Source organism: Crassostrea angulata, chromosome 1 (genome assembly GCF_025612915.1).
Source record: "Crassostrea angulata isolate pt1a10 chromosome 1, ASM2561291v2, whole genome shotgun sequence".
Taxonomy (NCBI): domain Eukaryota; kingdom Metazoa; phylum Mollusca; class Bivalvia; order Ostreida; family Ostreidae; genus Magallana; species Magallana angulata.
In genome coordinates this window covers 41,372,066-41,399,705 of record NC_069111.1, presented here as the reverse complement: position 1 = coordinate 41,399,705, position 27,640 = coordinate 41,372,066, and the positions used below count along the sequence as shown (strand labels likewise).

Here is a 27,640-nt window from a genome sequence, read left to right as displayed (position 1 = left end):
ATTCCTCCTGTTTCCGAAGCGGAAAAAATCGACTACTACAAATGGTGGAATCGACTCCCCCATACTCTTTGTCGGCTCCCCTGCGTTAGGGGTTGTATATGATGACTGAGGTAAATTAGTAAATAAAACATTTTTAGAAAGTAATCAACATTTTTGTATTTAAACTCTTTAAATGAGTACGTGATTGTCATTTCAAATTTGCCAGTTTAAAGTATATGTAAACTATAAAATTTAAGCACAGTTACGCCTTTTTGGACATTTTCATTTGGACAATACTGTCCACCGTTTAAATGCCCAGTTAACTCGTACGTTTTTACTTCTTATTAGAGGTATGAGAAGGTCGTGGGCATTTGCAACGGCTTATTCCCCCAGATTCTTTTGACACAATTTCTAATGTTCCTTAATTGATTTGTTATAATAGACTTATTGGTTTGATATTCTAGGGCATAGATGAAGGAATATGCAAACAAAACATACATGAAATTCAGCTTTAATATCGTAATAGATAAAGTGAAAATAACTTGATAACCCGGTATACACTTATACGCGAAAGGGTAGAAGAAATAATATACCCCCCCCCCCTTCCAACTTGATGTGTAGAGTTATCTTTCCTGGTATTTTAGCCAATCACAATCCTGCAATGTATACACACCTCCGGATATTTAATACTCATCGAGTTTATGTTGACATTGGAGTCCGACTTAGCATGTAACAATAATTTAGGGTCTTTTCAGAGAAAAAGGAGTGTAAGCTATTTGTAGGAGTTTGGATTTTAATACATACGTGTTATGATAAGAAAGAGCTCTAGAAAAGGGTTGCTTTTCTTTTGTTGACGCGTTTCGTTGTACACAGACATTTTTGTTTTTCACGGTATTAGCCGACTGCTCGTCTTCGCGGTATCCCGATGTATAAATACCTTCGTGACTTAAAATTATTACACAGAAGTCTGACAATTTCAGGAACAAACTTTGAGAGGTTGTTCCATGCGGTTCCCTCCTTATGTAGAAGAACACCAGCCCATTATTACAGTCGAATTTCCTCGTCGATCCTCAATCCTGCCAACCAAGTCCATCGATTCCATGTTCGCTTCATCAGCAGTATTGTACACGAAGCTCTACAGCATGTAGAACAGTGAGTATTCACCATGTTCATTGACAGGATACATGTACATTGTACAGCATGATACACTACAGTTGAGATATAACAGCTGTACCGTTATAACATATTTTAGTGTTATTTTTTTTTCATCATGGCAGAGACATATTTTACAATTTTGATATATTAAATAATGTGATTGATGCTGGATTATGGGACATACTAAATGCAGTACTATTATTTTACACTATAATTAATTAAATCTAGGTTGTCATGTGAAATTTTGTGTAATCATGACAACAGTTCCTTCAGTTAACCTTTATATCTCAAATTTCTTAATTCTTAAGATTGTTTTCTTATAGAAAAAAAGGTTATAAATATCCTCTTTTTAGCTCACCTGAGCTGTAAGCTTGTGAGCTTCTCTGATCAATGGGGTCTACTATGGTCTGTCCCAAGTTATTGCTTCCATCAATTTTTGATTATTTTTAATAAAAATACACATACCTGTGAAATAAATACAATTGAAATCGATGAAAGGGAATATATCCAAGATATCTTCATTGAACAATTATCCTTTTCACTCATAAAAGTTCACAGGAACAAAAACAATTTTCTTACGGAGATTTAAAATGGGAAATGTTTACATCTTTTCTCCATTCGGAATACACTCGGAATACATCGCACAATTTTTTAACGTTATCATCCGGGCTTATTAATGGCTGATGCAATGCAAAATCTCCGTAGACTTTCAATTTTGGAATGTGTATTGAAACCTGAAGCGGTAGAGGGGGCGTTTTAAAACAGATAATCTAGACTTTTTTCATATTAGTGGATGAACCTAGTTTGAGCACAAAGGTATTTACTATTATTGAAATATCAAGCAAAAAGCTGTGGAAGCAAAAACTTGGGACAGAGTATACCTGGTAATCTGCCTTATTTTTCCATTATTAAAACCAGATTTACGTGTTAAGCATGATTTATTAATGATAGGGATTTAACTTTGTTCCAATGGTCAGGCCCTGTTCGCAGGGAGATAATCTTTTCTTATGACATGTTTTTCTGTCCAAGTTATTTCCCCACTTTTGTCAATGTCTAATTGGGAAATTCTTGCTGAGTAACCATTTCTCTAAAATGTTTGAGAAAAAAGGGTTTTAATTAACAAACAATCATGTACATGCAGCATTCATCAGATATTCACAGATAAACAGATTTACATGTGCTCAGTGCAACATTTGAATAATTTATACTTTCAGTCTGCACCAATATTTATTAATGCCACACATGTACCAGTATATATTAATGCACTGCACATGCACCAAGATATATTAATCTATTTAGCTAGCTTAATAATTGCCAGAGTTCAATACAAAACAAATAATCTAAAAAGTCCTTGGGAATTTTGCATATTGCAAAATACTTGAAAAATGAGGTGAGGTGTTCTCAGCGACTTTCAAATAATTTTGTTTTAAAATCATCAAAAAGTAAGGTAAACAGTGACTTGGTAAAGACTAAGGTTGAATAATGATCAAAACAATCTAGGAATGTTGCATTTGAATTCATCCCTACAGATTTTAGCTAGATGCTTCTCATAGCTTTAAGCATTTATTTCCATTTATTTACCTGCATTTGCTATTTGTTTATTTATTTATTTTTCATAAATCTGCAGCATAGCTATCTTTTAAAAGCAGAATTTTTTTTCAATCCCTATAATGTGCCAGAAAATAATGACAGAAAGTGCCATTAAATGAAATGTCACTGTGTTCGTGTACTCAAGCAAATGCAAAGTGTAGATAATGTAATGCTGGTTTTATTCAACCAAAAACATCTCTTACATTGACTTTTCAAAATATGGCTGGCTTGGATTAGCTTAACTACTTCTTACTGTTAATTGACTCTAAGGGAACACATGTAGGAAATATTTTTATATTTTAGTGAGGTTGGGAAAAAGTGCATGCTGAATTCATATCATATTAAGGGTAGATTTAACAAATTACTGGGTAAAGTGTGATTTGGATCCATTTTCATGTAGTCTGGAAATAGGCATTGTCAATTAGTTACATTGTTTACATACTTTAGACATATGAAAAATGATACACTTGTCACAATCGCATTTGATAACAATATGTAAAACACCTTCTGAAAAAATGCTAAATGCATGGTATGCTGAGTAATGCAGACTAATCATTTGCTATGCCGAAAATAGAATTGAAATTTCTTTGATAATTTATATCAGTTTGGAGTTGTGATGGTTTTTAAGATGACACGCTTTTTAAAAAAGCTCTTATGAAAAAGAATCCTTGATATTCTGCTAATCAATGAGGGTCTGTGTGTATGGCTGGCCGCAGTAATAATGTGCTGAAATGACAAAATCCAAATCAAATGCCTCAAATACTAGTATAATTATACACATTTGGCTATAAGGACTACATATCAAGTTTATTATCCCTCGAGACAGTAACATATTTGGACTATTAATGAATAAATGAAATAATGAATGAATGAACCAAGTTTCGGTGAAATGATGAAGAATAAAGTTATGACAAGGCAACAATTGAGATGCATGTATCAGATAAAATGGAAAAAATATATAATTTTAAATGTTATCTTTTTAACTATATTTATATATTTGACAAATTATAGACTTTATATACTTGTACAAATCAAGCACAACAAAGAAGAAATACTGGTAATATATAAATAAAAAATGAATAATATATGCATTAACATAGGTGACAATTGGTGCACAATCACAAATTTACCTAAGGTTTTTCCAAATTCTCATCTGTCATTTAATTATCTTTCAAAGTGCAAATATACCAGGACCAGCTTGCTTTGATCAAAAGATATATCAATTCACAAAGGTGTACATTTATATTTAAACAGAAACATAACATTCAACTGATGAACCAATTTAAATTATTAAAAAATTTTGCAAACCTAGCTATAAAAAACTGCAGAATATGAGTCAATAAAAATATAACAATAGTTAAGCACAGGGAAGAAATAAAAATTAAATGGTTACTGTCTTGAAAAATAAGCTATATTTGGGCGAGGGTAAGAAAACGCGACAGAGGACGAGGCTTGCCAAGCCTTTTTCACGTTTTTGACCTGAGCCCAAATATTGCTTATATTTCAAGACAGTTATGATCATGTATTTTGTTTGTCCTGCAACATAGAGTATCACATTTTCCACCTCTTGCGTGCTTATCTGCAGTTGAGACCATGATGCCTTAGTGTAAACGAAACAAGAAAGATGATGCTCAATGCATTTGAACGTCGGTTAAATGCACAAGGCTATATTGGGGCATTGACCGAATATAGCTTTGGTTTATTGGGTTATCTTTATTCGGTCAATGCAAGGGGTAGTTGCAGGATAAAACAAAATAAAACCAAAACGATATTCTGTGCGGATAAGCTATTCAAATTAATGTATCTATTTTGAGTATTCTCCCGTTATAAATAATGTAGCTCAATGATATTACTCTTAATTTTATTATTGCTAGGTTGCGGGTTTGAATCCAGGCTTCAACAAACCAAAGTCAATGCAAAATATGTTAGGTACAGCACAGTTGTGTAAATGACTATCAGTGCATAGTCAAGGAGTTTTTTAATGTTACTTTAGGAATAACTTTAATTGTTAAGAAAAGGTAGATTTGTCAAAGAATATCACACAGTCACAATATTCCAAAATTATGTCCACTTCATTCGCCTTAATACCAGTCATGAATCTCTACAGTCAGGAGAATGGGGGTTGTTTTAATCAGACTGTAATCCCTATGATCTTATTTTAGTATCCCTATGAATTAAGGTAGTACAGTCAACCTATGTTATCTCAAACTAGATGGAGCCGTTTAAAAACTTCGATATCAGAGTATTCGAGATATCGAGGGTAAAATACTTTTAAAATAAGTGGTTGGGACTTACAGATCACTTCAACATAATCATTATATTCAAAATATTTATTAGTGTTCGAGATATTAAAGTTCAACTGTACCGGTATATGGAATATCTGTTAATATTAAAAAAAGATAAAAGTACATTATAATCACAATACTCTCATCGTTTTAAAATTATCACATTTTACAATATTTGACCTTAAACTATACACGTATGTTTTAAAAATTTTTGGAATGGTAAAAATTATAAAATTCACTCCCAGCAGGATTCAAACTCATGACCTTCAGATTCATTTGGTAGATGTAGCTCTAACCCACTGTTAGGTAAAAATATAGGAGAATAAATCATTTTTAAAATTATACTTGCCAATGATTTCATTAGTTATCTCAACACCCTGGAAATATGTCATAAAATGGAGGTGCCCCATACCACCTTAAATTGATATTGTGAAGAAAAAATGACACTTATTTTCTAATATGAATTAGAAATGTATTTGAAGAAGATTTACTTAGCATAAACTATATTTAATTCCACCTGCTGACAATTTAAAACCCTCTGTTGATAAGATCAAAAGTATATACATGTTCTTATTATGTACATACTTATGATAACTTCAGATATTGAGAGTAAATGCAAAAAAAAAAGACATTATAGAAACTAATATATTAAGTTTGGTATGTACATACATGTATATCTATATGATTTGAGTTGCATTAAAAAAAAAAAGGAGGAAGAATAATTCATCTGTATATAAAAGGTTTGATAATGTAATGTGATTTCAAATTGAACATAGAAATGTCCCCTTGTATATTTTTTTTTAATTTAGTAATGCCTTAGTTATCCAGGATATGATGTATTTATGCACGCTCTGGGTTTGTCTGAAAACTGTTTTTTGACTTGACACTCTCAAAACGTGTTATTCACAGCAGAATGAACATTAAGTATTTGGATCAATTCCTAGGTAAACTTTGTAGTGTCATAGTCTGAAAAAAAGGTTTAAAAATTACCTTTATGTTAATCAAACTTAATGTTTCACAGAGGAAGTCATTGTCTGATCTCTGTGTCACAAGAAAATTAGCCTGATGCATGTTTGCATGCATGTTAAAACTACATGCTGATATCAGGGAAATTCTAAGCCTGGGTAATATCAACTGTGAAATTCCTCTGTGAAATTCTGTGACATTGTGCAGATTGTGTATTTATTGTTTGAGTAATTAGGGTAGCTGCATATTGCATAATTACAGATTCACCGATTATTTGGTTGAAAAAAGGAAAGTACATTTGGGCAAGCATTGATGCATGTAATTAGACTACAATACATGTAGCGTACATATGTCAGGGAGCAGAACTTATATGTTTTCTCTCTTTCTTCCGCAGTCTGAGGTTTTAGCAAATCTCGATGCTTCCATTTTATTTTATTCTGCTCTAGACACAACAAAGTGAGGTAATTTCAAAGGGTAACTACTGTAAATTCCTTATATTACGCGAGTACTTAATTCCGCGATCACGCTATTTTGTATAAAATTGCGAGAATATAAAATCGCTAACACGGAAGGTTTATCCATATTTATTATAGTTCCCAACTCTCAGAAAATAAAGGCGAGATTTTAAAATTCACGACGGGTGCTTCACGCGATTTTACACGGATAAATTACTCGCGTCTAATTAGGAATTCACAGTACTCTAATTTAAATAAAATTTCAGAGGGCAATTACCGTACTCCAAATATTTTAAAAACTTACAAAACAAGGTTTCTGTATTAAATACAATATATTATGAAATGTTGAGATAAGTAGGCGAAGCATCGGCCATATTGCCGAAAAATCCAATCAGCCAGACATAGAAATATATCCGTCAGTCACATGCCATGTTTAAACCAATGGAAGTTCGACATTTCAGTCTGAATGAAAACAATAGACTAATAAGTATTAATGATTTTCATGCTGCCCACTTAGGCGAATAAGGTATTTCAACAATAAATTTCATTAATTCAGAAACCCTTGACTTGGGAAGATGTAATTTATAGACATTAGGATAAATGTACCAGGTACATTTTTTTGCCCTTCTACACTAAATTCGCTCAGACATGGTTTAAATGAAATACTTTTTCCAAAAAACCACAGCTATTTAAAACATTTTTTGAATACCGCCCAGTCCAAAAATCTACCGCTTACAACAAGGGCGAAAGGGATGAAAAAAAATCAGGCATATATATATATTCTAGAATAAAGTATTAAATCAAAGTACTGAAGTAATGAAAGCTGGGCTCTTTTAATGTATGGCTGTGCCTATTGTTTAGTAAAGGCTGGCAATTTCTCTCTCTCTCTCTCTCTCTCTCTCTCTCTCTCTCTCTCTCTCTCTCTTTTACATGTTATAAGCAACTAAATTTTGTAAGCAGCTATCAACAAAAATGTGGTTGTCTAGTAAGTATAATGAAAATCAACACTGGACCAAATTTTGAAACAAATGTTATAAAATTGACCCCCCCCCCCCCATTTCATCAATGTGCAGCCAAATATCAATGCTTTGTAAAGAAGTGGTTAAATCACTAACTTTTGCACCAGTGACTTTTGATGCGCATTGTTTAAGTGCCCAAAATGCATAGTCTTGTTTTTAAAACATGTAATTTAAACAAATAAACTTCTCACTTAATTTCTTTGCAACAAAAAAGAACATCGGCTTTGACAAAACATGGCTCTCTGGGTAAATATTTGGTATAACGTAAGTTTTTACTTCGACGCTCTTCGGTTTTATAGAAACACTGGCAATTTACATGCCTACAGCCAGGACTTTGCTTTCAGCTAAGCCAAGCAAAGCCCAGCTAAAAAAAAGATAGCGTTTTTTGAATTTAAAAAATTACAGTTCTTCAGTTTTTATGAGAGAGAGATGTATTCTGTAACAGATAGCGTAGATAACAAGAAAGTGGTGAATTGAGTTGTGGAAAAAAATCATTCCAAAGGAGGAGCAAAGAGAGGATGACTTCTCCATGAACTACAGTGTATTTAATACTTCAATTGTTTTAAATTGCTTTAAAATATCTTAAAAATCTACCCCTTACTTTTCCATGATCAGAAAGGCAATTATCATAAACCCTGGCATCCACTTGTATCTAACTGCACTGAAAAACAGTAGTCTTACCAAATACCTCTTTTGCCATGGGTCAGGTGATCTAGTAAAATAAATATGTACATATGTCAAAACAAATCAGACCTGTCAATTTTACAATGTAGGCATGAATTTAGATAGAGAAAAAACAAGTCTGATTCAGACTCCCATATATTATTATTAAATGGAGAGTAAAATTTTTGGATAAGACACTACCGGTAAATTTATTTGGAATGTTTTGGAGTTGGAGCTTATGGATATACTAACTTTTTTTTAAAATCATTGCACCTTTCAAAAAAGTGATGCTGTGATGAAGAATGCCAGTAATGTTATTCAAGGGGGGAAAAGAGGAGAGGTACTAAAATACTAGAGTGTCCAAAAATTGATTCAAGATTTAACCTTTAATCTAATATATGTTTTCTTATTTTTTTTCAGCTCTGATGCAGAATGGAATATTGACCAGTTTGAGGATCGTTTGTTTGAAATTCTCAGTGATCCAAATGGAAGAGTATCTGTCGCCAAATTTAAATCTGTAAGTTAAAAATAGCTTACTATGCCAGTGTTTCATTTGTATGTATTAGATATTTCCTAACAAGCAAAATTTAACCACAGGGGCTCGTCACGAAGTTTTTTCAACCTTTTATATATACCACCTCTATACTATAAAATACACCTTGTGTATTTTATAGTATAGAGGTGGTATATATAAAAGGTTGAAATAACTTCGTGACGAGCCCCTGTGATTTAACTGTGTACTTTGATTATAATCTTTCAGTTAAATATTGAATAGATGTGGTAGTTTGAAGCTTAAAGTTTTCAAAGTATGAAGCCACTGTTATCATTTTGATTTGCTTACCAGTATAAAGCCTTTTTAAAAGTGAATATTTTGATTACCATTTACAGTCACAGTTACATTAGCTTTGTAATTTGTTTTAGCTATGGTAATTTAAAGAACAATAAATTAAACTCCTTTATTAAATGTCTGCAATTACTCTTACTATCAGTTATATTTGAATATCTTTGAGCTTTCTCTGATGTCTTAATTTTTATGATAAACCTTTGAAAAACCTTGGTCCTTATATTTTAATATATATCTTTTAATCACAAGCACTAGTCTTGTTTCTGCAATGAAGTTTTCCCCATATTATTATTTATACTCAGTATACAGGGTTATATTTTTGCCCCATGTTTGTTTTTTTTGCCCCTCTACACCTGCAAAATGGTTTCTCCCCACCTAAAATTCACTCAGACGCAGTTGACGTGTTGAAAGAGATATGATTTGAGACATTGGAATTTGCCGTCTTAAATTTGGCAGCTGACAATGAGGGTGAAAAGGACAAAAATAAAATGGGCATATATTTCCCTGAATACTCTAGGGAAACTTCATCACAGAAACAAGTTTCTGTGCTTTTAGTTCACTGTATAATGTTTGTGCTTTAATTTTAGATGCTGGCATTTTCTGGTTTAAGAGACACAGATCCTCGACTCAAAGAATGTATGACAAATTTTGAGAACGTTCTTCAGTTAAACCAGCCGGACCATGACTCAAAGAACACAGATTACTATGGCGGCTTGTCCGTGGATAAAAAAACCTTCAAAGAGTAAAAAGATTTTAGATTATTATCCCGTTACAAATGTGTACATTACTTATTGAACAGATTCCTTTATGTAACAGATTCTTAAGCTGTCCATCGTTTTGTTTTTATTCTGTTTGAATAATCAGTTTTTTTCAGAATTAGGGCAGAATTGAAACATTTCTGTCAGAGGTTTAGTATTACCAAGTTGTACTTTGGAAGCTATAGTAGTAGGAGGAACAAGCCAAAACTAGATTGAATTACATTAATTAACACCATTTGTATATCATGAGATAATATTTTGATTTCTTTTATAGATGTATTCAAGACAATATCATCCTCATCAGCAAATCCTTGAAAAATGACTTCATCATTCCAGAATGGCAAAACTTCAAGCAGGAGATTGACAAAATCTACAGAAACTGTCGGAACAACACAAACGGAAATGTAGGTGATAGTCTGTTTCTAGGCATGTACAGTGGAACTTCAGAGATCCTGCAACCAAATACCTGGATACCTAACCGTTTTAAAATACTTATTCCAATGATTTGATAGAAAACAATGATGTTTGAATGAAAAAATAAGGCTCCACTGTATATATATATATATATAAGAGCACTCTCTCTCTCTCTCTCTCTCTCTCTCTTTCTCTCTCTGTCAAACCCAAAAATGTGTAGGAACGCTTATTTATACATGTTTAATAAATGTTCAATCCTCTGAGGTTTTTATCAGATATCATGAGATATTTTAAAATATTGGAATGAAAAGTTGAATATAATTTTCCTTGTTAACAGGTGGCTTCCTACATTCCACAGTTGGCCAGATATAGCCCTGACTTCTGGGGAGTGTCTGTTTGCAGTGTTGATGGTCAAAGGTAAAAAAAAAATTTAAAATATATTCATACAAAGTGAAAAACAGCTGAGTCCAAAGTTCATATTCCGTGTAGCATTTTGTTGTGTTCCAAAAGTAATATTAAGTATGTGTGTGCTAAGAGTTTACAGGTAGAATGTAATATATTCTCATCTGCCATAGAACTTGGACACTGCGGAGAACTTTTACCCATTCTATGATTTCTACAGTCAGTGAACACTGCTGATGTGTCAGTGTGTAGTATTTACGATTGCTTGCAAGTGCATGGATCACAAACTAAGTTAATTAAACTTGTCAGCAGTGAAAAAAAATGCCTGCATTAGACAATATAATAGATGTATGATTATTTGTCATTTGCAGTAAAAGTTCTGTGACAGCTGTGTATATTCTTTTGCAGTGATATATTGTATTACATATACTCATTGCGCTGTATTGTTTATTTTGACCAAGTGACAATTCAAGCAAGTGGTTATTTTAAGACATTTGTGCATCAAAAATTTGATACTAAATTAATCCTATGTATTATAATATTCCTGAAGAATTTTTTTTTAGAATTAACCTGCTCACCAGGATTCTCTGTAAATGTAATTTAAAAGAAAATAAATGTGCATGTATATATATGCATATAAATACACTTTATAGATCATTTATCTATAGATTTTATGTTAAGGGATGATCATAGAATCGAGTTTAATATACAAATGTCATGTATATTCACTAAGTGTACAGTATATACTTCTAGTCGTAATCTGTCGGTTTAAGTACCATTTCCCCACTTATTTATTTTAATGTAGATTCTGTTGAAGGAAGTAACGTTATGTGACACCTCTGAAGGGTTACTACACATAAGAAGTGTTTTAACATTTCTCTTTTTGTAGATAGAGATGCACACTCTTATTTTCTAAAAATGTGATTTAAGACTAGACTAAGTATATTTTTTCTTGAAATTATCATAATTAACCACTAGCCATCAGCATTGACCTTGGCTATAATACATGTAAACACAGAGTAATGCTGTCACTCCTAACAATGGCTTTTATGCCAGTATATGCTCAGTGATGCATGCAAATATGTACACTGTACATATCATATACATTTTTAATAAGTGGGACCCTTTCTTATTATAATAGTAATTTCTATAGCCAATTGAAATATAGCCTTGTTTTCTTCTTGATATTCAGGACAAAGAGAAAACAATATTTACTTTGATTTACATAAACTGCAAAATACTCATGTCTGATAATTATAGACTTTATATCTGATACATGCATTGTTTATTTCAATATACAATCCTCTCTTTTGACATGCATCATCAAAGATTTTTTTTTAAATATGTTCAGAAATTTTGTTGTTGTTGTACATCCCCCTCAAGAACATTTCACTCACACGTAACATCTTTAGTTGTAAAGCTGCTTTACACAGTACTTGCCAGCTAACACTTTCTAGATAAACGTGGAACAGCTTGGATGCTTTTTATTTATTAAATAAAATATCTGCCTTTTACTGAAATTATTGATTGCTTATTTAAGAAACTGACTATTAAATTTCTCAGTTTCGGTCAAACATACTTTTGCCAATGTAAATTGTAGTTCATTTTGTGCATTAAAAATCATTTCACTTTACTGAAAAGATTCACAACTTTGTTGAGAGCTGTTTTGTAAAACACACTCTTGTTTGACGTCTTGACAACCATTAAATCCCTTGTCTATTAGAATGTTTATGTAAGAAATCATCTGTGTGTAAATGTTATGCATGCATGGTATGACTTTTGTTTTCCAGGTATTCCAGTGGTGACACCAATGTTCCCTTCTCCCTCCAGTCCTGCAGTAAACCCCTGACTTACTGCATGGTGCAGAGCAATGACGACAACATTGAGCGGGTCCATAAATACGTTGGCCATGAGCCAAGTGGGAGGAGCTTTAATGAGATTTCACTGGATTATCAAAGTATGGAAAGATATATCATTTCAATCAATTTGGTTCAATTTAAATTCCAATTGTCCATATGCATGTCCACATTTCCATACAATAGTTAATTCAATTCAAAAAGTGAACTGGCAAAAATTTAGGGATCAGTTCGATTCTTTTCTGTTGATGCTGAGAATGTCATTACAATGTACTAGCAATAACTCAAATAAACATGTTGTATCATTCAATTCCTTGCTTTATTGTCAAAATCTGATGTATGAAGTTTGACTTATTTCAGAGAAACCACACAACCCAATGATAAACTCTGGAGCTATCATTGTCAGCTCACTCCTGAAACCAGAGCTAGCCCTCCCTGATCGCTTCGACTGGGTAATCTCTTTGCTATACTTTAAACTAACTTTTATTTGTGACAATCTTCCTTTGCATTTTTCCTATGACAAATGGAATCTTAGGAACTAATATTTTCAGCAGAGCCTAACTACATGTATAAGCTAAAACAAATAGGGAAGACATTAAAGGATTGTTTTACGGGTGAAAATATTTATTTAGCTCACACTGTGTCTAGAATAAAAAACATTTTAAATCACCTGAGCCGAAGGCTTAAGTGAGATTTTCTGATAAAAAATTTGTTCGTTGTCTGTCATCATTGTGTTGTCTTCACTGTTGTTGTTGTTAACTTTTCGTATTTATCTTCTCTTCTTCTCCAAAACTGTTAGGCCAAATTCAACCAAATTTTGAACAAAGAATTATTGGGGAAGGGGAATCAAGTTTGTTTAAATAATGGGTAACACTTTTTTAAAAGGGAGATAGTTTTGAATTACTGAATATGTGTTGGTATTTTTCAAAAATCTTTTCCTCTAAAACCATTTGGCCAGAAAAACTGAAAATTTTGTGAAAGCATCCTCGGGGTATTGTAGATTCAAGTTTCATGAAATCACCATCCCCAGGGGTAGGGTAGGGCCACAAAGGTGGGATATTTTTACATAAGAATATATAGAGAAAATCTCAAAAATCAGTTGCTAAGCTGTAACTTTGTGTAGAAGCATCTTCATATAGTGTAGATTAAAAATTGTTCAAATCATCATCCCCGGGGGTAAGGTGGGGCCACAATAGGGGTTGAATTTTACACAGGAATATATAAAGAAAATCTTCTCAAAAACCATTTGGCCAGGAAAGCTGTAAATTTATGTGGATGTATTCTCGGGTACTGTAGATTCGAATTTGTTTAAATCATCATCCCCATGGGTATGGTAGGGCCACTATATGGGTTGAATTTTTACATAGATATATACATGTATACCGGTATAGTGAAGTGGAAGTGAAAAAGAATTGTCTGTGGCCATTGCTCCATAGGGGAGTGATAAAGGCAAGTCATATAGAGAAAAATCTTTAAAATTCATCTTCTTAAAAACCAATTGGCCAGAAAGCTGAAACTTGTGTGGAAACATCCTCAGGTAGTGTAGATTTAAGTTTGTTCAAATCATGATCCCCAGGGATGAGGTGGGGGCCACATAGGGGGTGAATCTATAGAAAAAAATCTTTAAAAATTTTATTCTCAAAAACTTAAAGAAGAAAAGGAGCTCAATGTTTAACTTATGAATATGTGGAGAAAAATTTGAAAGTCTTTGAAAATCAAGATATATGCTCTACAAGGTGAGTGTGATGTGACTCCTGGACCTCTCATTCTTAAATCAGTTTTATCTTTCAGTCTTCAATTTTGGTATATGTACTTAATCTAAATCTATAGGTGAACTGCATGTAGTGAATAAAGCAATAATAGTTAAGTTTTAAAAAATTGTTTTATCCGTAATTTATATTTTTTGCAGACTACCAAAATGTTGTCTAAAATGACAGGAGGTGAACATCTATCTTTCAACAATGCAGTGTAAGTAACCAAATGCACCATAGATGGATGAAAGTATAATAAAACAAATTGTTATAAACGCATAAATTATGCACATACGGTTTGCGTAGAATTCACATCGTTAACATATAAAAAAGCAGTAAAGTTTTCTTTCAAATTAAGACATTCAGTATAATAAAGTAAATAGTCCCTGTTTGGAAAAACATTTTCAACCGGCACAAAGCGGAGGTTGACAATGGTTTTCTTGAGGTGTCAATATCAACTGTTACCCTCCCAAACAGGTACTATATATATATATAATATGTACTGCCCCTGCATGGAAGAGAAACTCTAGGATACCGTAATCCTCGTCATACGGCCTTGGGCAGCAGTTTCCCAGATGTTATCTCTTATCTTGGGACAATAGTTTTAAATGTTTTCCAGTGAGTTATGTTAATAACTGTTTTGCTTTTTTTTATATATACCGGGTATATTTTACAGCATTACATTTAGAATGGGGCTTAATTATTAATCCAGTTTTATTTTTCATTATTGTAGATTTTTATCAGAACGAGAAACGGCCGACAGAAATTTTGCCCTGGCATACTACATGAGAGAAAACAAGGTTTTTTTATTATACAATATACATATATGTAGTGCACATAACTGGCTACAATCTGAAGGTGTGAGCTAACCTGGGACAATGCCTAAAAACATGCTGAACACGGGTCTGTTTCAGTTCTAACAGTGTACGAGAGATTAACACATAAAGCCTCGCTTCCTTCACAGTGCACTCCAGCTGGATCAAACCATCTCTGTACATGCACCATGCATTTTTTATGGTGTGAAAATGGGTTTTCTTTGGTTAGTCTGTATGATATTCTTTCTCTTTATTTGACAGTGCTTCCCAGAAGGGACAAAATTACATGAGGTGCTTGACTTCTATTTCCAAGTAAGTTTCTTCTTCACGTTTTTCTTTATTAAAGGTTTATTGGTAACATAAATAACTAGTTAAGGCTTAAAATATTTATGATTTAATTGTCAGAAACAAAATGACTAAAAAAATTTTAAATGGTGCCGGGCCCGTATTTACATCCACACTTTTTCACATGAAAAATATATTTTTTTATTCCTTAGAAATATACTCTAATCTACATGTATGTATTACAGCTGTGCTCCATTGAAGTGACCTGTGAGTCAGCCTCGGTCATTGCTGCTACCCTCGCTAATGGCGGGATCTGTCCAATGACGGGGGAGAAGGTATTCAACTCGGCCGCCGTCAGAAACACTCTCTCCCTGATGCACTCATGTGGAATGTATGACTACTCTGGAGAATTTGCTTTCAGGGTATAAATCATTATCAAATGCTTCATTTAGCAAACTTAAACTTTATATTCTATATATAATATATTTGATAATGTCATACAAATTTATGCACTATAAATTTTCTTTAATATTTACCTATAATGCTTTCATTGAAAGAATGACAACTCTGTCAAACTCTAGTTCGGTAGTGCATTATTGTTTAAAGTGACAAGGAGATTTTTCACCTGTGAGCCTTTGATTCAAATTCAAAAAATTTCAGATCTGTTCATTTACCATGTATCTCTTGTAGGTTGGACTTCCAGCTAAATCCGGTGTATCTGGGACAGTTCTGTTGGTGGTGCCAAATATAATGGGCATCTGTTTGTGGTCCCCGCCGCTAGATATGTGGGGTAACAGCTGTAGAGGCATCCAGTTCTGTCAGGTAATATCCTGAAACTCTATATACTGTTAAACATGTATTCACGCACATTGTGTGGATAATTTCTGCCTAATTAAACCAAAACAATATTAAATACATTAACATCTGCAAATCTGAAGAAGTATGAAAAACCTACCCGATGATAAACAAAATAAAACTCAACTCACTGTTTACTTAATGGTTTAAATCTTTAGACAAAGATTAAAATATATTAATGAAAAGAAAATTTTAACAATTAATTCTTAAGAATTATTCTGATTCTGCTATCATTATTATAAGGTTTATCACAATACATGTATTATACTTTGTAGAATAAACAAAATTTATGCCCATTAATCCATGAAACTTGTGTATGACTTTCAGGAACTAGTGAATGTCTACAACTTCCATAACTATGACAATCTTAAGCACACAGAGAAGAAGATGGACCCCACTCGCCTCCGAATAGACACACTCTCTCAGGATGTTGTGAACATTCTGTTTGGAGCATTCAATGGAGATGTATCGGCATTAAGGAGGTAAAAACACAATAATAGTCTGAATTATTCTTCCTTGATCATCTCCAAGTTATTTTTGTTTTAACAATTTATTATAACTTTGTACTTATTGTAACTTATTTTACGCTTTGTCGAACGTGAGACAGTGAAATTGAGCTGACTGGAAAACTTGGCCTTGTTATTGGCAGGTACTATTTGCTTGGATTAGACATGAACATTGCAGACTATGATGGCAGAACAGCGTTACATGTAGCGGCCGCGGAGGGTCAGGAGCAAGCTGTTCGCTTCCTGTTGGAGATGTGTAACGTCAACGTTTACACCAAAGACAGGTGAAACACAGTCTAATTACCGTAAACATTTCATATCTACCCTGTATGATAATTATAGGGAATTTATTTTTCAAAAAGTTAACATAAATTTGATATAGGCATCTGTATAATGAATAAATTTGTTGCATTAATTCACTTTAGGTGGACCAATTGAGTTATATTTATGAATAGTATGATCATACAGCTTTTTGCAGCAAAAAGATATGATTAAAAATTGTTATGAAGACTTTCATGTGCAAACTGACAAAGTTGTCTCAATTTGACAGGTGGGGGTTCACTCCCTTGGAGGAAGCAGAGAGATTTGAACATCCGGAGGTAGCCAAGCTACTGATCAGCTCCATGAAGAAAATGGAGCATCCAGAGACAGATTAAACAGACAGTAAATTATTTTTCAAAATGTACTCTGTACATGAAATGGCTGCTCATAAGCTTTGGACAGGGGAGTGATGATTCCACCAGAAAAAGACAAACAAAGGGATGGAAATACTTGTACTAATTATACAAAATTAACAACAGTAATATATAGGTATTATATAGGTCTGTACTAAGTATACAGGTTAGATTTATTTTCTGTCAGTGTGTACTTTTTCAAAAAGCAATTTTGTTATTTAGCAATAACAATATACCGGTATTAGTTAACTCTATGCATATTTGAATGGGCGTAACGTATTTATTTTGTATTGAATCTCATATTATTTGTCTGATAGGCATTGTTAGTTTGATATCTGCTTGAATACTCAGTATGCTGTATCAAGGGTTATATTACTTGAACGATTTTTTTGTTAATATTCTACTTGGTTTTATTTGGTCTTTTGTGATGTTGAATTTGCTCAACATGAGATTTGTCTCTCGAAAAAAGCTAAGAACATTTGACATTGTGAAAAAACAAATCTATAAAACTCATTTTATTATTTTTCTTTAAGAAATTACAATTCTTGTTTACATTATGTTTTTTTTTTTTTCAGTTAATACAGATACTCGCATCATTTTGTATTGAATTTTATAATGGTGTAAATCAATAATTTTTTTTAAGTATTATATAATTTATTTGCTTATTAGAAATAATTATAAAGTTAAGACAGAGTAATAAGGAATGCATTATGTGTTGCTGTTGTTTATCTTTTTAATGTTTGAAGTAGCTGTTGGAATATTTTTATTTGATACCTCCTAAAACTCGAGTGGTATACAATATAATGTAGATACCAATAGTGATATAGTGAGTTTTCTGCCATTTTTACTCGCGTTTGGTTTTTATTTTTCTGGTAGGTGTTCATTACAGATGAATAATTTACTGCATTACGACAGATTTACTTTATTGTGTTTTATTGGTTTATAATAAAATGAATTTTAAAAATCTTACGCTTTTTGCTTGCATTAAAAACCCCCAGAGAAAACCGTTTCGGTTTACATGTATACCGTAGTCTAAGACCTAGGGTCACAATTTTTTGGACCCTATTGGACTTATCAGTGGAGCATATGGCTCAGTGGTCATAGGCGTTGGCCAGTAACTGAAAGATGGTTCAAACCCCGCTGTGGTCACTTGATGGTGTGTGTTGTGCACTTAAACAAGTCACTTTATCTACATTGTCTCAGTCCACCCAGCTGAAATTGGGTACCGGCTTACGCTGGGGGTTAACCTGCTATGGACTGGTGTTCCATCCAGGGAGAGTCAATAACTCTCTTCCGTTTAGCACCACGGAAACCGGGGATAAGCACCGGCCTTATGCGCCTAATGGCATGGAGAAGGATTTAACTTTTACTGAGACTTATCTTCTCTTGGGCCACTTTTTACATATTATTTGTTAGTTCTCTCTGGCATAGTGAGGGGAAAAGAGTTTTGGTTTAAATAAATTATTCATACAATGTTTTCAAACCTTACCGATATCGGGCCAAGTAAAAGAAAGGGGGTTGAGAAAATCAACGTTTGACTAAATGTTTTAATATTTTTTAACCAAACTGAGTTTTCATTGGATTCACATTTTAATGAATTGTTCATCGAATGTTTGAATATTACATGTATCGTGTGCATTGTACTTATTAATCAGGATGAAAATGTTTGAAACCCACAGAAAGGTAAAGAAAAAATATCAAAGTTAACCTGACGCCATATGTTGGCCTTGTTCCTACTGAGTGCGGTATTTTATCTAGGAAGTTGGACAGATCATGTCAAGGTGTAACGATCACATAGATATCTGGGGGATGGGGCAAACATGTTATCTGCTCAAACACGTCTCCCCAGTTCTAGTTGCAAACATACATGTATAGGAAAGAACAAAAGTTTTCTGGAGAGGGGTTACATACATGTAGGATTTGTCTGTTACCTAATTGAATTTTTTAATAAAAAATGTTCAAATTTATATCAAGTCTACAATCATTCAATATGTATCGCATAGACATTTATTATTTTAAATGAATAAAACCAACAAGTTTATTTTTACATACATGTATATTTATTATCCCCCCCCCCCCCCACACACACACATGTACAGTCATATATACGTTGACAACTATGTTTATATAACTATAATAACTATAGAACACTCCTATGGATATTATATTTCAGTAAGCCGTCACACCTTATATTTTGTAGGACCTTGTGTATGTTGGACGATCTAACAGCATTGGTTCCTGACAGTTGGAACACATCTGATGTTGCAACACTGACTAATTATGGGTAATTCCGTATAGGAATTTTCATCTGCTTCCTAAATCATATCGTATCGAGATGGCAGATGAAAGGAGCAGCAGAAAGTCCCAATTATCAAACTTCTAATATCGGAGAGAGATATATAGTGGCGGGGGGGGGGGGGTATAAAAAACGTAATATACGAAGGGGTAGAAGATCTCTATCTTCTTCAGGATATATATAAATTCCTCGCCCACCACAGCATATTCTTCTAATTCTCGAAGTTCTTGACATTTTTTGAAGGGGCAATTTGTATAAGAAATATCTACAATCAAAATAATATGAATAATTGCTGTCATAACTTCTCAAAAACTGAACGGATTTAGGGATAAAGCCATTTAAAATGTATTGTCCGAAGAAGAATATATCTGCACATTGTTTTCCTAACGCCCCCGGTGTTTTTGTATACAAATTACTTATTATTCAATGGCCTCCCTCGGTGATGCGTAGGCAATTATTGTACTAAGGAAATAATTAGAACAAAATTTTAATTAGATTTGACAAGTCTACTACTCTTCCCTGGGTCGTTTCATGGAGTTGACCCAAGCCGTAAAATTTCTAGAGTATGTGCCAAAACCTTCAAGAGAATTGTTTAAAAATTTATTCAGATCTCAAGCGACGCTAGATTGAGTGTGACCCAATTGGTGGATTATATTTGACATAAAATTATCCACCCGGTAAACATCTGATATATTTTATCTACTGTACCTTTAATGGGTAATGTTTATTTCAAAAGTCCACTGGAACTAGCGCTTGGCCAGAATGTATATAAAATACATGTAGTTTTAACACGTTGGATGAGGATTTAGGTTCCTTACAATAACCCGTCCGGTACAGAGTGATTGTAATCCTATCCGATTACAGGGAGGAAAAAAACGAGAGATTGTTTTTTCGTGATCCAGAAAGGAATGTACATTTTGTTGTGATAGTACTTTCGCAGATTCCCACTAAACCTGGTTAATCTGTTATCGATTGTAAGGAGACGTGTAGAAGTCAGACAACAACCCGACATTTTCTGAAACCCTGGCTGTGAGCTGTACACGGTGAGTTAAACTCTCTCTCTCTCTCTCTCTCTCTCTCTCTCATTGATGAGATTACCAAGTTCTCTCTCTCCCCTTTGTGGATAAGAAGATACTTAAACTTGTGATACTTAAACACAGTGATCAGTTAAAAACGAAATCTCTCTCTCTCACCTCTCTCTCTGAGCAGAAATATAAACATTCTCTCTCCTTCAGCAATAGAACGATTATTTACAGGTATTTGGTCAAATGGACAGTAAATTGGTTTATTTTGCTCGATAACATCATTGCTTCTGAATACATATTACTTTCTGTGCAAGTAGTGTTGCTCTTCGAAGCATGAAAGTAAACAAATTACCGGTATACAAACACAAGAACAGCAGTTCAGACTTTGCGTGCAAGGTGTGATCATTTTTTTGACACACGTTTTAAATTATTTTTGGGGGAATTATGCTATTTTTTGCATTAAACTAACAGCCTTTTTCATTAAGGTCAGTGTTCAACCAATAGCAGAAAAAACTTTCAGGCCTGCGTTTTTCAAATAATATATTGCTCATTATACATGTAAATATGCTACCAAAACTTTTAAATTTCATACCAGCTAAAAATACATACGTGCATGTGAATTTGAATAGTATGGAATGTATAAACGTAACATGTTTAACACAGAGCCTTTACACAGACATTTATCATATGAATGACATAAAAAAAACATCGACTCCATTTATCCCTGCATTTCTTATTTTATTATCACTTAATTATAGTATATCAAACTCATATTCTAAGTTCATTTGAAATAATATTTCTTAAACTTTTGTTATCGGTAAGTTTCCAATATACCGAGAAGAAAACAAATTAAGGTTATTCGTAACCCACCTGTCGCACTAACATTCTTTTGCCAATAACCCTAATTTCATTATTTTTTTCGCTTTGAAATTCACATGCCACAAGATCAACATGCGTCTACTCCCCGGGGTCTCGGGCTATTAACATTCGTTAATTTATAACAACTACAATGCATACTTATAAAGGGGTGGACTAGGATCAATGGTGCCCGGTTATCTAAGGAATCGGAAACTGACGTAACTTTCCGTAATACGTCGCCGAGAATAGCCCATGTTGACATTCATTTGCATGGTCCGCTACCCATTAGAGAATTAGCACATAATAGTCTTTCAGAAGTTGAACCCTTGTAATAATGACAATGTGTGCCTATGTAGCTTGATACTGCACTCCGAGGGGAAAACAATCCAGGACTCGGAATTTCCAGTGTGATATTTGATTCGTCTCTAACACTGTTGCGCCATGGAGATATGACAGCAACAATCAATACTATAACTGCCTGCTCAAATCAAACTAAGGATATTATTTGACAATAACCAATGCTGCAATTTTCTGTGTTTCAGATATTTGGTTGGTACTGTGTCATACAGCTGCGGGCTCCAGAGGCGACCCGAATCAATTAAGTTAATTGGGTTCCTTGGAATTACATATAACGCTGAACGACAGCTAATGTTGCAGAGAAGAGGGATCGCCAGACTCCAACCAGAAGAGGGGGGTGTTGTTAGATGAGGGATGATTAGCGATATATTCCGTGTGTGTGTGCTGCTTATCATTAACATAATGTAAAAAAGAAGAAGAAGAGAGATGCTCCATTCTCCTACGGATGCTTCTGTGTAGCGTTGTTGTAGAAACAAGAAAAACAAAATATATGCACTCATTTTTCGCCTCTGATCTGAAAGCGATTTCATCTGTATTTCAACGGAGCTCACATCAAAACGCCTGTTCACTGAATTCTATCTGATGTGGAGTTATTTATGAGATATTGTTAATCCTGGATTTGATTATATTTTTGCTGAAAGACAACGTCTATTGGGACCGTTGATTGATATAACTCTATTTCATCAGGATGGGTGACTTCGATGAGTTCGATGACAAGGATCTATTTTCGGACACGTTCGATTTGTTAGAGGACATCAAATCCGCGGGTTATGATTTAAGGAAGTCGAAATTCTTCAACACACCTATCGAGAAAATATTCGATTCTCCATTTTTCACTCGAAACAGAAACCGAACTCGTGGGGAATCGTCAACATCGAGATTTCCAAAGTTCTCGTCGAATTCGTCGAAAAAATCGACATCGACAACAGAATCTTCAGAGACAGATTCTGGAGACGAAATTTTCAACTCGAAATCTTTTCGGAGATCGGATTCGACCTACTCCACGTCTAGTCATGACACCACAAGTTCCGGGGAGACGGTTTCGGACGCTTCGTCAACACGAAGTAATCCGAGAAAAGTCAACATCACTCGACAAATTCCTGTGCAGCATTACGTCACGTCAAATAAAAACTTTAAATCCGGGTTATCAAAAACACACGAAAAAGATTTTACCGGAAATGAAAAACGTTCAGTACCACATGAGTTGTACACGCAATTAGAAAATGAGTTAAACGAGAGAAGACCACAGTCCATGTCTCCCAAACCAGAGGAACGTGTATTGTATATGAACACTGGCTCAAATTCTAGGGGCTTTCGCAGTAAATCTACCGACTTACAAAATATAAATGAAAGTGATTCGAATCAGAAAGACAGGAGATCGGTTCCTCCGGAGTTGTGTAACGTTAGGAGATATGAACAGTCCAAAAGTCTTCCGGATGTCTTGAGGACAGACCGGATGTCGTTGCCTCCAAATGTTCCAAAGGTGGGGTGCGAAAAGGGTGAACAACCGTCTTGGGACGAAAGACAGGGGCGTATAGAGGGTGCCTTAAAGTGGCTGAGGTCTGAACTGGTAAGCCTATTTTACGCATTTGTTGTTTGATGGATCACAACTAACAACTGTTGGACTTTACAAACATAAATCAATACGGTTTTTTTTTCTCAAGCAATATCATTACAGGAATAAGGTGGAAAAGGAGGGGGGGGGGGTTAAATGTTGATATCTTTTCAAATAAGGAAGTAAATTGATCAACAGAATGGTTATTCCATATTTACAAATTCGTAAAATTAAAGGAATTTTAAAGACCAACCCTCCCTATTTCTGTGATTACAAAATAAACCGGTTGCGGTGTGTAAATAAATGTATCACATTTCAGTTTCGTTTTCATTTACATGTTCCACCGAAGTGTCATCTACCCGTAGATGTCAGTCTTCAAAATTAAGTAAATCTCCGGTGTTAAATACGCCAACAATAAGTGTTGGAGTTGACACCTGTTATTCACATAGAAAAAGAAACTGATCCACAGGGTTTCGCAACATGATGTTATATTTTATCTGGATGAGGAGCGTGACGTGAGCGCTGTCCTAATCGTACAGTGTATCACGGTATCACTCGATCTCTTGGCGGATCCCCGACCCCATTCATTTAACTCAATGAAATACACCGTAAAGTAGATTCTATATCTGAACTTCTCTCTATTTTATTACAATGATTTATCTATAAGGGAAATATCAAATTGAGAGTTTTATGACTTGTAAGCTGTTCAGCGCGTCCCCAGTTCACCAAACGTCTCCAGTTGATAGGTGTGTATCGCAGCAAGTGTTACGGCTTTGAACGCACGCCAATCTGATCGCGTCAAGATTCCACTGATAATTCAGAAGGATTTCCCCCACCACTCCTCCTTGTTCTGGCTTACACCGACCTTGTTCATTTGACTTCATATCTCTTCCGTTTTGTTTGGAGATGACATTGTGTTAAAATGACATTACACAATCAACAAAGAGAAGTTGTTAGACTCTCGCGTGCTTTTTGGCACCCAGTCTCAATATTACAGCTGAATAGGTAAACACGTTGTTTGCCGGGGACATAAAATGCTTTCTTTTGAAGAAAAAAACTATAAATAGGCAAATTGGGACAGATGTTTTGCACAGCACTAACCTATTTACATAGCATTTCTATAGCTTGGAGATTTAATTGCATTTTCAATTTTCCAAAACAGTCGCGCGACTCCAGCCAATTTTTTTTTCAAGCTTAAAAAATACATTTAGTATTTTTGATTGCCGACATCAATATAAACATGATAAACAAAACAAGGTTGCTTTAGCTTTTGATTATTATTTTTTCTAATTAAGCAGAGCTCGAGTAAATTCACATAGAGATGGTAAATGTACATGGGGTGGTGTCGGAGGCAATCTATTTTTTGTTTTCATTTTTACCTATGCGCATTAATTAATATGTGTGATTCAAAAAAGGACTGTCAAAATACATTAACATACAAATACATTATTATTTCGCTTCTTTCTGTAAAGAACGCTTTACCGGTGATTATTATCGATAATATTTGGTATACCTATATTTCAGGGTCTACTACGGGCCCAGGACAAGGTTCTTCTGTCTCAGCTGAAGCGATGCCAGGACACGATAGAGGTGATCAAGAAGCAGCGGTCCGAGGAGATGGAGGACGGGGAGGAGGAGGAGGAGGGTCACTGGGAGGACTGGGAGATAGCAGGTAAATCAGTGACAAACGTACCAATAATTCAAGCGGGATGGGGGGATGGGGTTGTAAATTTTCAGGTATAAACAATGTATACCCCACTGTCCGGGGGGGGGGGGGGAGGGGCAATGGAGATCGCAGGTAGTGAACAGGTGTACCCACTGGCCTGTGGGTAGTGACTAGGTTATAATAGGTTAACAGCTGTAGCGTCAAGCTTGGGGAAGGGGGGGGGGGGCTGGGAAATATAGGGAAACAGCTGTAGCCACCAACTGAGGGGTGGGGGGGGGGGGGTTGCGACAGTTTAACATATAGACTGCAAGGGGAAAGACTGCCGTTGTGATTTTATAACTGTTAACAGTCATGTGCGGATTCAGAAAAAAATTGTCAAAGGGGGCAAGGGGGTTCCAAGGAACAATGGTGTTTGCCATGGGGGTCCAATGCTTCTATTTGGTAAGTTAACAATGTGAGTTCGAGGAGTCTGTATTATCCCCCCCCCCCCCAAATCCGCACATGATCAGTGTGATTATTTGAGGTACATATTCTTGCTAGCTAAATTAAACTGAACGTTATCTGAACTAGATTCATCTCAATCACAAGTAACACTGTAAATCTGTAACTGAACTAGATATCAAACATAAGTCAGGAAGATTCATCGTAAGCTGTGGGTAAGGCTCTCCAGAATCTCTGGTATGCCATGGTAAGCAAATTTTAATTAAAAGTTAGCTGTAATACATAGATCCTCAAAAATGCTCTTACTATATCTCTCCCCACTTCAAAGCATAATTAACTGGACAGGAAAGTTATGTTTACATTAGGCCATCAACTCCAAGGCTGAGAGGTCAATAAATTGAACATTCTCTCATCATTTTTACCAGATCAGATCTCTCATAAAGTTCAGTGTTAATATGATATTTGATACACTGCCAGATGATATTCTGACTGGGTATGAGATTTATGAGCTAGTGGTTTTCTTCCAGCTTTCCTTGCTATTACCTGTAATGAACAATGGCAGAGCATGCACACTCATATTTTCTCCCCCACTCCCCTTCCAACTACAAGTAGGGTTCAGTGAAAGATCTCAGCCATGTGTTATGTCATTTAGGTTCTTGTACATTCCAATGCAGAAGCTATTCCCACTGAGTAATTTTCTACACTGTGAACCACAGCATACCTAATGACTAGCAATATTCTTACAATCTAATTAACATTGAAAAATTCTTGATATTTTCAGAATTTTACCAGAATATAAAAAAAAATTAGATTGAAAATTATGCTGTTTCAAGATAGCAGATGCATTTCAATACCTACTTTTTTTTCCTGTTCGTGATAATACATTTGTATGTGCCACTGCATACAGCCTATTTATACACAGCAAAATATACCATATGTTAGACGAAGAATAAAAAAAAACCCTTTTTTTTAGCAACAGCATAACACTTTTAAGCATTGTTGTTACAAGCTACCAGTACTAGTATCTTAATGCATCTATTGATCCTTTTCAGAGTTTGACAGGAGGTGTAAAGAAGGGGAGATAATTGATGACCTTCCTCCATCATGTAATGGAAAGACATTAGATATTTCACCTAATGTGGCAAAAGTAACTTCCTGATATCAGCCCAACACATAACATCGCTGTCATCCGAGACAAGTTCCTACCGCAACGGCATGCCACTGCTGCTTAAACAACCAAAAGTGTTCATCTGCCAGAAAAATCAATGAGAAGCCCCCTGTTTTTAAAGAACAAAGTGTTCATCATCTGTTGGTGCATACCAGACAATTCTTAGTGGAACACTTGAACGCAAAAGTTTTAACATGCAACGAGCTGTATTTGGTTTAGGAGAGTAGATGAGGAGTCATCATTCACTCCATCCACGCAGATGTTGGGGAAAATGACATGTCATGTGATTGATGGACGGCGAGGAGGGAAGCACTTGTTGCAGGGATTTCTAATTCATGAAGAAACCATGGGAATCCATAAACTTAAACCAATATCTGTATGATGCCTATCAAACAGTGCATGCTCACAGAGCGCAAGTCAATTTGGTGCAAAAGTGTTAAAGCTCTAAAGGCAGAGAGGGGTGAATTTTAACCCATCAACAGGAATTATTGGCAGTTACCATGACAAACTATTTTTTTTAATGACATAAATCAGGAATTTTAATATCTCTGTTAAAATAGTCATAAATTCATAACATTTGCAGCATACCATAATTGTGCCAAATATTTAAAACCATTATAATACTCAAGAGAAGTTACTTCATATTTCAGTGCCAATCTGCAAACTTAAAGCACACAATCTTTTAGTTGCTTCTAGTTTTCCAAATGACAAAACTTGATTAACAGCAACACATAATTTTAATAAGTTTTTATGTTAATGAGATGCTTAAGATCATATGTCATCAATGTTGCTTAATTGTTTTCCATATAGCAGTCCAAAGAGGGCATGAATAATTCTTGGACTAGCTTTGCTTTATTGAGACACAGTACATGCATTGTCTGTTTTATTTCTCAACAAACTCTAAAAGAGTTTTATTTGTTATTTAAGAATGGAATGTTTAAACCCCATTTTCTATTGCATAGAAAAGATACAATAAAAATGAAAAAACAAATTAACATCATG

At 34.5% G+C, this 27,640-nt stretch overlaps 2 protein-coding genes across 4 annotated transcripts; both read left to right on the top strand.

Moving 5' to 3' along the window:
- Positions 1-642: 642 nt before the first annotated feature.
- Positions 643-18,241, top strand: LOC128191305 (glutaminase kidney isoform, mitochondrial-like). Of its 2 annotated transcripts, none has more exons than XM_052863387.1 (15): positions 643-1,131; positions 8,533-8,629; positions 9,544-9,698; positions 9,989-10,118; positions 10,466-10,545; positions 12,321-12,487; positions 12,747-12,838; positions 14,296-14,354; positions 14,871-14,937; positions 15,214-15,264; positions 15,483-15,659; positions 15,928-16,059; positions 16,420-16,574; positions 16,742-16,882; positions 17,149-18,241. In XM_052863387.1, the coding sequence occupies exons 1-15, from the start codon at positions 905-907 to the stop codon at positions 17,252-17,254; spliced, it is 1,836 nt and encodes a 611-aa protein (XP_052719347.1). In that variant the 5' UTR covers positions 643-904; the 3' UTR covers positions 17,255-18,241. The 2 variants fall into 2 exon arrangements, with proteins under 2 accessions (XP_052719347.1, XP_052719352.1); XM_052863392.1 differs by lacking the exon at positions 643-1,131 and adding an exon at positions 8,246-8,452.
- Positions 18,242-20,361: 2,120 nt separating this feature from the next.
- LOC128184678 (uncharacterized) lies at positions 20,362-27,633 on the top strand. Of its 2 annotated transcripts, XM_052854251.1 has the most exons (4): positions 20,362-20,611; positions 21,994-23,378; positions 24,888-25,035; positions 26,523-27,633. In XM_052854251.1, the coding sequence occupies exons 2-4, from the start codon at positions 22,497-22,499 to the stop codon at positions 26,627-26,629; spliced, it is 1,137 nt and encodes a 378-aa protein (XP_052710211.1). In that variant the 5' UTR covers positions 20,362-20,611; positions 21,994-22,496; the 3' UTR covers positions 26,630-27,633. The 2 variants fall into 2 exon arrangements, with proteins under 2 accessions (XP_052710211.1, XP_052710216.1); XM_052854256.1 differs by lacking the exon at positions 20,362-20,611 and having other exon boundaries at positions 21,339-23,378.
- The last annotated feature ends 7 nt before the right edge of the window (positions 27,634-27,640 follow it).